General features: G+C 35.5%; 1 protein-coding gene across 20 annotated transcripts in view; it reads right to left on the bottom strand.

Annotated features, from left to right (window-relative positions):
• Positions 1-13,193, bottom strand: part of Robo2 (roundabout guidance receptor 2) — a 1,359,396-nt gene that overhangs the window by 78,025 nt on the left and 1,268,178 nt on the right. For all 20 annotated transcript variants that reach the window (XM_045147698.1, XM_045147700.1, XM_045147702.1 and 17 more), the window contains 3 exons: positions 12,894-13,056; positions 11,137-11,303; positions 4,224-4,345 (listed from right to left, as the gene is read on the bottom strand). In XM_045147698.1, coding sequence (XP_045003633.1) covers positions 4,224-4,345; positions 11,137-11,303; positions 12,894-13,056 — 452 coding nt within the window. The remainder of the gene's footprint in view (positions 1-4,223; positions 4,346-11,136; positions 11,304-12,893; positions 13,057-13,193) is intronic.

Here is a 13,193-nt window from a genome sequence, read left to right as displayed (position 1 = left end):
AGCCAGAGAGAATGGGTGTGCCAGGGCCTGAACCACTGAAAACAAACTCCATATGGATGCACTACTTTATGCATCTGACTTTACATGGGTATTGGGGAAATCAAACCCTGATCATTGGGCTTTGCAGGCAAAAGCCTTAACCACTCAACAATCTCTCCAGCCCCAATAACTATCTTTTATAGGAGGCTTTATGGTTGCTTCAGGTTCAGGGGTCAAGGTCTTTTAGCTTTTAACAAGAAAACTTAAAAAATAATTGTAATACCTACTCTTGTTTCTAGCCACGCTTGATTTGACTATAAACTATCATAGTTTCTTCTCTAACTAATAGCCCTCATTACTGTTTGATAGCCATATTTGAAGGCTCTTTAAACCTAACAAATTTTATTCTCAAATACATTGTAAAGATTCATGAATAGAAATAAAATAACCTTATTTCAAGAAGATTGAAAACACTGAAGAACTGTAACTTGATTTTTTTTTCCTTTATTTTATCTTTTTAAAAAAGAATTATTCAGGGCTGAGTGATGGCTTGGTGGATAAAGGGTTTGCCAGGCCAGAGGGAGTACCTGAGTTTGTAACACCAGACCCACATAAATATAAATATATGTGCGTGTATTATAAATAAAATGATTTCTTTGTATAGTCTAACATTTCTGCTTTAGACTAATTTAATGTGAAAGCAACATAGTAATATTGAAGTATTTCCTTTTCATAGTACAAAATGCAGAACTCCATCAAAATGGAGTAGAACACAGAATATTTTCTGTATTTTGTATGGTCAAGCTTGAAATCTTCATGAGGTTGGTGTGTGCTTCTCTGTAGCTACAGATAACTATGTAGCTACCGTAGCTATGTACCCAGCCCAGATGAATCCCACCAAGTAGGAATTCCTTCATTTCCCTGACAGCTTTTAACCCTCAAAGATTTTCTAGATTTAATGCCATACTTTTATGACATTATATCAAGGAAATTGAGCCCAGGTTGAACATGAAAGCTCATGACATTAGAATCCTAATCTACCCTACCAATTTTTTGTGGTAATAATCTAACACAGTTGTTTGAAAAGCAGGAATTGTTGTGGTATTATAAAATTAGGCAACTAAGGAATAAAATTTTAAATTGATGCCAACCAGAGAGTTGTCATTCATCAAAACTGTCAAAGTTCAGAAAAATTCCTCACAGCATATGTTAAAACAACATTAATCTTACATTTTATAAACTTCTCTTCATTTACTTTAAGTGAATTTATATACTGAAAGAAAGACATAACTCACAATAATAGCTTGTTAATACTGAAAGAAGCAAGCTGTGTTTTTAGGAAGAACATTAAGCAGCTGTTTCCAGATGAAGGAAGTCTGTAAATCAGGGTAAATTGGTTCTATCCATGTTTGGATTTCATTAATTAAGTGTTTTAGGGACTTTATGAAGCTAATGTTTACTACATAGCATTGCTATGCTCACTCCAGTGAGCACAGCCTTAGCCACATGTAGTAATGGCCTACTTAATAACAGAACACTTAAAGTTACTTCTGTGCTGTTGTGAGGCATTTTGAAGGGGAAATGTGTTACTACAGGTAGAATCTAAAACAACAATGCTGAATACTACCTTAAACAAAATAGGCAAATTTTTATTGGATATGTGTTCTATACCACTAACTTTGGGGGTTCATTTTGACAAGTGATCATTTTAAAGTGAAATCATATGCTCATTACCGGTTTTATTAACACTGATATTAGTAAAAAATTGTTCTTTTAGAACAGATTAAAATCACAGATTTATGAGGCTTACATAAATGTTTGAAAAATTAATACTTAATGATACATGAATTAAAAAAATAAAAAACTAGTTTCCTAAAGAAAGAAGTAAAAAGAGCTTCTGTCTTCTGATAATGGTACCAGGACTGGAATTACACCTGAGGATCTTAAACTTTCCCTGACTTTTGTTCAGATAATAAACATATCACAAAGGCTTGGAAATATCCAAGTGACAAATTTAAATGAAAGCACCTTGCAAGCTATAGAGATATACAGTCATAATGTATCTTTGTCAAAGAAAAGACATACTAAAAAGGGGGAAGGTATATAGCTTTAAAATCAGCATTTTCAATGAAAGTACAAAATGCCTTTTCAATTAAAAATGAAAGAAAATCCCCCATGAAAACAAGAAATCCAAATTGGAATTCTTTGGTGAGTTATCAACTAAGGGACAGATCATGTTGGAAATCTGGAGTTGAGCTTGAAAACAGCATTATTTTCAATCTAAGTGTCACAATATTTTATGACACAAAAAGCCTGTGATTTGTCTTGGAACCACAACCACCACAACAAAACCCACTAAATTATCATTTTTAAGCTAGCAATTTATTGTTATTTTCCCAGGTAGAACAATATTTTAAATTGGTTTTGTATGACCTCCTTACAGCAACAGTCATTTTTAGATAGTAGCTATTGCTAACTACTGTCACTTGGATGTTAGCATTGATGGTGGTTTTGGGGCGGAGGGGGCTGGATGCCCAGTCCAAACACCATGTGCTGTTCAGGACTGAGCCTACAGCTCTTTGTGAGTCACCTCAACTGGTCTCAAAATGAACATGGGCTAAGACTGTGCTCCAGCACATCTTTAACTCACTACTAAGGGTGAGATGTCAAATAACATATGCATTGAGCAACATGAAAATATTACCTGCAAAACAAAGTAATTACAATTTCTTTAGTAATGGGCTCCAACCACAAACTGAGCTTACTTAATTAAATTCTTCTCTCAAACACATTACTACCGAATGTTTAACTACACCATCATGGGGAACAATACATTATATTAATTGAATCCCTTGTTTCTGAAATTAAAAAAAATAGAAATGCATCAAAACAACAGCCACTGAAATTATTTCACAATAGAGACTCACTCTACTCTGGGAACCTAGGAGTGATAGAATGGACTGAGGACTCCCAGAGTCACCATCCCTGAGGGAGACTGGTGGGTGAGTAAGTCCAAGCATCCAGAGATGCTGAGATGAACAGTCCAGGAAACTCTTCCTGAAAGAAGTCCATCCTCTGCAGTTCTAAGCTAATTTCCCATGCTCTTTACATCTAGGAAACCTTAATCTCATAAACATAATGACTTTAATTCTTACATAAATATTTTCTTTCCTTTATAAGCTGCATAAAAGAAGTCTCAATTTGTTTTTAGTTGGAAAGGAGGGAGAATATAGTATGGGAATGTAACTGTTTCCATAATTAAGTGTGCTTAAAATATCAAAGACATTGAAAGATATTTGAGATACTGAATAATAAAAGAAACATGGAAGGCATACCCCTTATTTTACTATTGAAATAGAGGTGATGAGTCTTCTGCACTGAAAGAGATGTCACTGAATAGTACATGGTGGATCACAAAAAAAAAAGAAAAGGAAAAAACAAAAAAACGAAGATACTGAAAATGTTTCAACACAAACAGAAATCAAAATCATTATATGGGAAGAAAGATGTCAGATTCAAAACTGTCTTACTAATGTGATTCTTACACAGGGAATTTCTAGAATACACAATTTTTATTGAAATGGAGTAGATTGGTAATTGCCTAGGGTTGATGTTGGGGGTCAGAAAGGTATGCCAAATAATGGGCACAGTTTCATTCTCAGATGATGTTAATAATTGTGAAGATTTCAAAATCTGAAATATACTAAATCTGAGTTGTGAACTTTAATTTTGGCATTGTAACTGTATTCCAATAAGGCTACTGGAAATCCAAAAGACAGGAAAAGATGAAATTTACATTACATTTTATTTTTACTTTATTAATCAACCTACTATTTTATGTACTTAATATTTCCCTTTATTGTACCTGATGAGACCTTGTGCTGAAATGGTGAGTTTGATTACTAATTTTTGGTTTGTTAACTTGTATTTTTATTTATTTTTCTTAAAGAAATAGAAGAAATTTCATGTAATCTTTGCTATTATACATAGCATTTAATAAAACTGTCAAAAACTTGCCTTCCAGGCTGGAAAAATGACACAACATTAAGGTCTTTGCCTGCAAAGCCTAAGGATACAGGCTCTATTCTCCAATACTCATGTAAAGCCAGATGCACAAGGCGGTGCATGCATTTGGGGTCCATTTGCTATGGCTGAAGACTCTGGTATGCCCATTGTCTCTCTCTTTTTTATCTTCCTCTCTCTCTCAAATAAATCACACATTAAAAAAAAAAAAAAAACCTTACCGTCCATGTGACCTGAACAGTAGTGGGAGTCAGTACAACTGGAGTATGCAGGCGGACAAGGACATCTCCCAGCTCCTTCTGTACTTGTCTGTGGTCTACACCTTGGGCTGGGGGGCTGATATCTGCAGTTAGAGTTGCAAGTTTCAAAAATTCATAACAAAACTATACCTTTTTATGTAAGCCAATATACATTTAAAATTCATTGCTGGGGATAGGAATTAGACCCATTTGTGACAAAATAAACTATGTACCTACATATATATATATACATACACACATATATAATGAGTATACACACTTATTTATTCCACAATGTTAAGACATTATTTAAGATACTGTATTTATCTTTGTTTAAAATATATTCACAGGGTACATAAGAGGCTAAGCCAATGAGAATATGACCAATCTTCAAAATATTTACATATTAGTGTTCCCAATAAAGTTTAAATAAAACAATATATTCACAGTAGTGTATATAATTCCTCACCATACAGGCACATTGCTGTAGAAAATTATTAGAATGATTAATTAGAATAAAATATGGAATGTTATGATTTCTCTAAAAAGATTATTTTTATACAGATATTGGTGCAGCAAGATTTTCCCAAGTAGAAAACAGAGATATTTGAATGAGAAATTAAGAAAATATTTGAATACTGTGTCCTGGTAAGCAGAATGTTTTGACCTATTTCCATCTTGAATCCTACAAGGGAAAAAAAGATTATGAGCCTGGGGAAGTAGTTTCTGGCCCTTAAGGTAAGAAGAGTATGATGAAAAGGAAAATAATTGTAAAATATCTGAAATTGAAATTGCTTTTACTATACTTTTAGAAAATGATTCTGCTTTGCATTGTCAAGCTCCCACTAATCTTGGGCTATAAGAAGGTCTACACCCTTTAAACTCTCTCTAAGTTAACAATGGTTATCCCATTTAACCGGTGCTGACTTCACTCTCTGTTGGAGAATTTACTTCCTTTTTCAGATGGGAACTGGACCTGAGGAGATAAATGACCCTGTGCACTCTACCCTAGCCCCAGCTGAAACCATAGAGAAATTGAGGAAATGAGCAAAAGTGCTGCTTTCTTAAGTGAATCTGATATCAGCACAAGGGTGATGGAGATAGACACTGAGGACACTCAACATCTACCAAACCAGAGATCCAGAGGCTCCTAAGTGCCCATCACTGAAGTAGACTTAAAATGCTTCCAGCATGGTTCAGAGAATTTTGCAGAAGGGGGGTGGAAAGATTCTTAGAGCCACAGTTGAGACATTTTTGCACAGAGACATTGTCTCTCTACCATAACTGACTGCTGCCCCCATAATGCATGATTCCTGCATCCCCAACCAGGAAGGCCTCTTCAGAGAAGGGGCAAGAAGGAGGGAAAGTATGTTACAAATATATGTTGTTTACATACTAAATATGTCCATATCTAATTTAAAAATACTTTTTTAAATTTATTTATTCATTAGAGAAAAAGAGAGCGAGCAAGCGAGCGAGAAAGAGAGAGAGAGAATGGGTATGCTAGGATCTCCAGCTGCTGCAAACGAAATCCAGATGTGTGTGTACCACCTTGTGCAACTGGCTTACGTGGGTCATGGGGAATTGGATCAGGGTCCATTGACTTTGTAGGCAAGCACGTTAACCACTAAGTCATTTCCCCAGCCCCCCAAATTAAAAAATTTAATAGTGCTAAAATGGCACCAAGTAAGACATTTGGCCCAATCTGCAATATCTTTTCAAAGAACCAGCTCTTTGTTTTGTCAATTGTCTTAATTGTTTCCTTGGTTTCCAATTCATTAATTTCTGTTCTAATTTTAATTATTTCTTTCCTTCTGGAGCTCTTTGGGTTGGATTTTTCTTGTTTTTCCAGTGCCTTTAGGTGGATAGTAGGGTTATTGATTTGGGATCTTTCTGTCTTTTTTATGCAGGCATTGAGTGCTATGAATTTTCCTTGAGGACCGCCTTCATTGTGTCCCATAAGCTTTGGTATGATGTGTTCTCACTGTCATTCAATTCCAGGAATTTTGAAATTTCCTTTTTTTATTTCATCTACTATCTATTTATTGTTTAAAAGTGTGCTGTTCATTTTCCAGGTGCCATTGGGATTCTTGGTGGGTCTTTTGTTGTTGATTTCTAGCAATATAGCATTGTGATCTGATATCATGCAGGGAGTTATGTCAATTTTCCTAAATATTTGGAGGCAGTGTTTGTGACCCAGTATATGGTCTATTTTAGAGAATGTTCCATGGGCTGTGAGAAGAATGTGTAGTCTGTGGATTTGGGATGGAAAGTTCTTTAGATGTCCCTTAGGTCTAAGTGCTCTATGGTTTTGTTGAGCTCTCTTACTTCCCTGTTGAGTTTCTGTTTGGATGATATGTCTATTACTGATAATGGTGTATTGAAGTCCCCAACTATGAGGGTGTTGGTGTTTTTTTCTATTTTATTCATTTATTTATTTTTTTTATTTGTTTGGGGTTTTGTTTATTTTTTTATTTTTGAGAGTGACAGAAAGAGGCAGAGAGAGAGAGAATGGGCACACCAGGGCTTCCAGCCACTGCAAACAAACTCCAGATGCGTGCGCCCCCTTGTGCATCTGGCTAACGTGGGTCCTGGAGATTCGAGCCTCAAACCAGGGTCCTTAGGCTTCACAGGCACGTGCTTAACCGCTAAGCCATCTCTCCAGCCCAGTTTTTTTCTATTTTATTGTCAAGTAGGTTTTGTTTTATGAACTGTGGTGCCCCTGTGTTTGGTGCATGCAGGTTTATGATTGTAATATCCTCTTGATGGATTGTTCCCTTGATGAGTAGGAAATAGCCTTCTTTGTCTTTTTTGATTATATTTGGTTTTAAGTATATTTTATCTGATATTAATATAGCAACACCTGCTTGTTTCTTATTCCTATTTACTTGGAATATTTATTGTCTTCCACCCCTTTACCCTGAGGAGGTGTCTGTCTTTAGTGGTGAGGTGGGTTGCTTGAAGGCAACAGATTGAGGGGTCTAATTTTTTGATCCATCCTGTTAGCTTGTGTCTGTTGATGGGTGAATTAAGGGCATTAATATTTAGGATAATGACTGTGAGATTTGATTTGATCCTGGCCATATTGTGGTGGTAGATGTGTGTTGGTGTTTTCATGGGCTTTGAATTTCTTTGTGCCTACTCTAGGTTTGGTTGTTGTGATCTGAAAAATGTCATCTGACTGCTTTGGTGGTGCATGTGGAAGGAGATGAAATCATTATGTTTGTTTAGAATTACACGTGCTCAGCTTTCAAGTGTGGGTCACTACTCATCATTCATCTAAAACCTACTTGATTCCCCTTACAATGAAATACATTCTGTATTCATTAAGAAATATGATAGATTATAGGCATTTATATACATCAGATTGTTATCAAAGACTAAAATTCACACATACTCAAACTGAGCCCATTAACTGGTACACTTTAATGGTTTTTTTTTTTTTTTTTTTGGTTTTTTGATGTAGGGTCTCACTCTAGCCCAGGCTGACCTGGAATTCACTATGGAGTCTCAGGGTGGTCTCGAACTCACGGCAATCCTCCTACCTCTGCCTCCCAAGTGCTGGGATTAAAGGCGTGCGCCACCACGCCCGGCTTCACTTTAATGTTTTAAGGTGAATTGACTCGCCCAAAATACTTTGTGAAAGAAAGGAAGTCCAATTTTGTTTACATCATCGTTTCTTCTACAATCTCAGTTCACAGTGTGACATTTTTTGCAAGGGCATTTTAAGTGTATATCTTAGCCATAATAACCTAAATTATGTACACAAAGTCAAATTGGGAAATAAAAATGAAGAACCACACATTTGTGAGTTTTTATTTCCATCTTTCTACTCTCAACATAAACAGTAAAGTCAAGTATGAAATAACTTATAAAAAATGTTCTATTCTGGGGAAATGATTAACCTTTGCTAACAATGCATGCATGATGTTGGCAGCAAAACTAGTAGCCTTAATGGAAAAAAAAAATATGGTCTGTGGTATTTAATGCCTTTCAAAAATAAAAGCTCATAAAACAAAATGTTCTTTGAAAAGCCGTGTCTTACAGAATGCCAAGCAGCTGAAAGTGTGGCATCAAAAATGATTCTGACATTCAGACACAAAACATGAGTTTTCCTATTAAATATCTGTTAAGAGAGCATAAGTCTTTTGCTCTGTGTAGTCTCTCATCTGGAACAAGCCAAATCATAAACAACTTTTCATTAATCTTTCTTGACCTTTTCACTGAGAGTTATTTTATGAGTGGAGATTTAGAGACTGGCATAGTTATTGAATGATCATGAAGAGGTGTCTGTCCTAACCCAGCAAAAGCCCTACCCATTTTGTTACCTTCGCCCTCACGCTGCAGCTGCACACAAAAATTATTGCTGTCCACCCAAGTGTAAACGTGCTGAGTCCTATCATTTCTTGACTTTATATACCTCTCCCATTTCACATGCAATAATTTAATTTACTCAGTAAAGTCAGCAACACCAAATGCAATTGTATCTAAGCATGCTGAACTGTAACTAGTTTCAGATCTTCGGATTCTTCGTTGTGTCTTTTCTGTCTCTGGAGACAAGTTCTTTACCTACAGACCCTTTATCATTATGGAAAATTAATCACATTACTGCTTGGTGAACAATAGCAGAGTGTCACTCCCTCCTCCCTTGATTGTCGTTATGTCAGCAATGTTACTGTCACATGGTGACTTTATTTCATTTCACTCCTTTACCGTAACATTCTCTGTGATAATGCCATGCTAGTTATTACCACTGAACTACATGGTAATTACAGTAATATTTGATGGTTGCATAGTGCTTTTTATAGCATGAAATACTACATTGAATTATATTTTTTTCAAAGCTTCTTGTAAATAAGAAATAATTAACCCTTTCTCAGGAACCCTGTGGGAAGTAGATTCTATCAAACAGTAAAGGCATTATTTTTTGCTGTCTTAATTCCTTCTTCTACTACGGGAAATAAACTATAATGCAGCATCCTATATTAGGTTCCAGATGACAGTGACACAGATCACAGTAGAAAGAGAAGGTTACAAAGATGAGATAGGAAATATTCCTTTTTATTTTATTTTATTTTATTTTTTTGAAGTAGGGTCTCACTGTAGCCCAGAATGACATGAAAGTCACTATGTAGTAGTCTCAGGCTAGCCTTGAACTCACAGTGCTCCTCTTATCTCTATCTCCCCAGTTCTAGGATTAAAAAAGCATGTGACACCACATCTGGCTAAATTCTTCCTTTTGAAATGTATTATATTTTAATATTCTGAATGGCTGGTTTTGTTAGTCAAAAGAATTGCTTGCCATAATTAGAAAACTTTATTGTTTTCTGATATAAGTTGTTCCATGAAGCATATGATCAAATAAAATGCATAGTTGAGGCATTTGTAAAACTTCAGAACTTCGGCATCATATTACCTGGACGGTGTAGCAACCCATACTCTAAGCCCTGCCTACAGATCCTTTGACTTGGAACCTGAAAATATGTTTCTAACAGTTTTGGGGGACAAATGACACATACTATGAATCTATACTGGGACAATCTCTACACTAGAGAAACAGAATTCATGATAGTGGCATCTATCTGGGCATCTATCCATTAGATTTTTATTCTATTGCATAACTTATTAGGAAGAAATATTTTTTCTATTTAGTGAATTTATTTAAACTACATGAATATCCAAATAAATAAATAAATATATATATATATGTATATATATATATATATATATATATATGTATTTGTTCTTTAACAATTTCATATCTATGCATTATAATTTGATCACATAGATTCCACAATTGCCTTCTTCCCCCCCCATTCACTCCAATGAACCCCTTGTTTCCCCTCCCCCATACATTACTGGCGATACTATAGAAGAGAGTGACTTCTCACTAGCCACCATTAAGTTCCAACAGCTGCTCAAAAAGGGTGAGGACTCAATATGCCCTCCCAGTACCCATGACAAAAATGATGATTGGCTCTATCTTGTGCAGGTCTTGTGCAGGTAGCCACATACCATGTCAATGTGGCAGACTTCCATAGCCCCCGCCCCACATCTGTAGCTGTTATAGATTTTGCACTTACAGAAGATACAATTTTGTATGCATATATATGTGTGCTGTGTATCTATATTTGTATTCATGGTTGCATGTGCATGGGTTTAATGTGTGTGTGTGTTAACATGCATGCATATCTGTGCATGCATATGTGGAGGCCAAGGTCAGTTGTCTTTCTCACTTTCCATCTTATTCCATTTAAAAAAAAAAATTATTTATTTGGAAGCAGAAAGAGACAGACACAGAGAGAATGGAGAGAGAATGGAGGTTCCAGGGCTTTTAGCCACTGCAAATGAATTCCGGATGCAAGCACTACTTTGATCATCTGGCTTTGTGAGGGTACTGGGGGATTGAACTCAGGTCATTAGTATTCGCAGGCAAAAACCTTAACTGCTGAGACATTTCTCAAGCCCTCCATCTTATTTCTTGAGATAATGTCTCTCACTAAACACAGAGCTCGCTAATTCAGTTAGACTACAAAGCTAGCAAGACCCCAGGGATACTCTTTTCTCCACTTCCCCAGTGCTGGGATCACAGGCATGCACCATCATACTAGTTTTTATTTATTTATTTTTTTTACTTGTATACTAGGGAGTCAAGCACAGGAAATCATTCTTGTATGGTGAGAACTTTCCCACTAAGCCATCTCCCAGGCCCACAAGATAAAGTATAATAAAGTAAAAAGCATATTTCATTCTCTTTCTCTCAAGCAAGTCCAATGAATCATTATATCATTAGTTAATGTCAGGCATTTAGTTTTACTTATTCAACTCCTTGTTGTAAAACATTTGTGTGATGCCTATTTCTACAGCACGCGATATGTATAGTCACTAAGCTTACCTTGTGTGCGCACAGGGTCTGACATCGGGCTGGGATCACTGAGTCCTTGGGGGTTGATTGCTCTCACCATGAACAAGTAGATGGTATTGGGACGCAGTCCTCTCACAGTATAAAGGGTAGTCTTCACATGGTTGGCCACTGTCTGCCAGCTATTGCTCACTGATTGGCTGAAATAGAAACAGAAAGTTTATTTGAAGAACAGACACAAGACTGTTGGAAATGGAGTTGAGTATCAGTGACAAAGATAATTGGCTGAAAATTAAACACACATATACACACACGGCACTTGAAGTATTCAGCCCAAGAAATGAAACATTTGGATGATTTCAGTTGATTGAACAACAAAGCCAAGACCACCTAACGGACATGCCATGCACAACAAAATTAAACTCAGCCCAGAAGATGTGACAACCCTTTGTTAAATGCACTGCTGCCCACTAAATGAATACCTGTAAAGGGAACAGAGGTCAAGATCACAACATTAAGTTTACACAATAAGTATGGTACTCATAAATGCATATATATATCTTGCAAAGAATTAACTTGTAGAAAAAAATAAATGGACTATAGAGTAAGTTTTGCCAACACATTTTCCTGTTATAAGTTGTGCTTTTTTTTTTGCATCTTTTCCACATGGGGCATTACAATAGAGCCTTCATCTGGTAAAAAAAGAAAGGAAGCATGGGATGAATATTTTCCCTTAGTTATATTGTTATGCATATTGTACATTACCATCCTGTGATCACTTATCTCAGAATGAGGAAGTATCTTTGAACCTGAGTATGGACCTCTCTAGCCAGCTACAGATGAATGACATTTTACATATTTTGTCTAAGAGCCAATGCAACTTTTGCTCAAAATGAAGAGAAGAATTTTTAGAGCTATTTTTTATACATCCTTAAGTATCAAGGCATAAAAAGTAAAGAAAAAATACTACTTACAAGTTGAAAACAACATATTTATCATTAAGATAAATATGAACTATGGAGGCCAAAAGGAAAGTACACAGTTATTCTAGCGCTCACCAGGACTGTTGCTGTCCTTCCAAAAATACCACATCAAGCAGAAGCCCAGTGACAGTGGATGTGAAAGCAGAGAATGATCATTTTCCATTTGTATTTTATCAAATTTTCATTAGGCAATGTTATAATCATATTTGTTAATTTATCACTGATATCCCAACTTTGCTGACAATTATTTCAAATAGCACATATTACTATCATTAATTTCAGTAAACAGGAGTATTTTGAATCAATTTCTTAATTGTGGTTTTAAATTTTATGGCAGGCATATTCAATCCTTATTCAAGTAAATGTAATCACGATATTGGAATAACTTTAAATATCCACTGCAATGATTAATGAATAAATATGTCAATATTTTATGCTAGCATAAACATTTCATAACTTTCAAAGTTTCTATGTCTACTTACAGCATGTTATAGTCAGTTCTAATGTCCACATTTCCATTTTACATAAATGTGGCTGTCAGGGTAAAGAAATTAACTTAAATATTACGTGTTGAACTAGATCTCTATAGACCTAGGTATAGATAATGAATATTTAATCTTTGATTAAGTTGTAGATAAAAAGGTTATCTATATTTATGAATAAAGTCAGACAAAAAAGATAAATACTTAAGATGCATTGATTCAACTTGTCCTTGAAATATAATATCTAGATAGCTTAGGTGAAAATTTAAGATATAAGAATTAAAACAAAAATATAATGGTAAAAACAAAAGCAATCACTCCATACCTGAAAGCCTCAATGATATATGCACTTGCTGGGAGAGTTCCAGGGGTGCCCGGTTGCCAGGATAAGGTGACACTGTTCTTAGTAACGTCAGTGACTTGTGGTTTGGAGGGTGGCCCTGGCAGGTCATTTAAATCATAATTTTTACTGATCGTTGCTCCAGATTCTATAGAGGATAGAGAGAAAACTTCATTCCTGATTTTAACAGTGGACCCATGATGCTTCAAAGAAAGGGATATTGTATTAAGAAGTTTATTTAGGCAGTGAGAAATACATCTTCAAAATCTAGAAATATGAGATTAG

Source organism: Jaculus jaculus, chromosome 4, assembly GCF_020740685.1.
Source record: "Jaculus jaculus isolate mJacJac1 chromosome 4, mJacJac1.mat.Y.cur, whole genome shotgun sequence".
Classification (NCBI taxonomy): domain Eukaryota; kingdom Metazoa; phylum Chordata; class Mammalia; order Rodentia; family Dipodidae; genus Jaculus; species Jaculus jaculus.
Note: the sequence above shows the minus strand (reverse complement) of the source record. Positions and strands in the feature narration are given on the sequence as shown.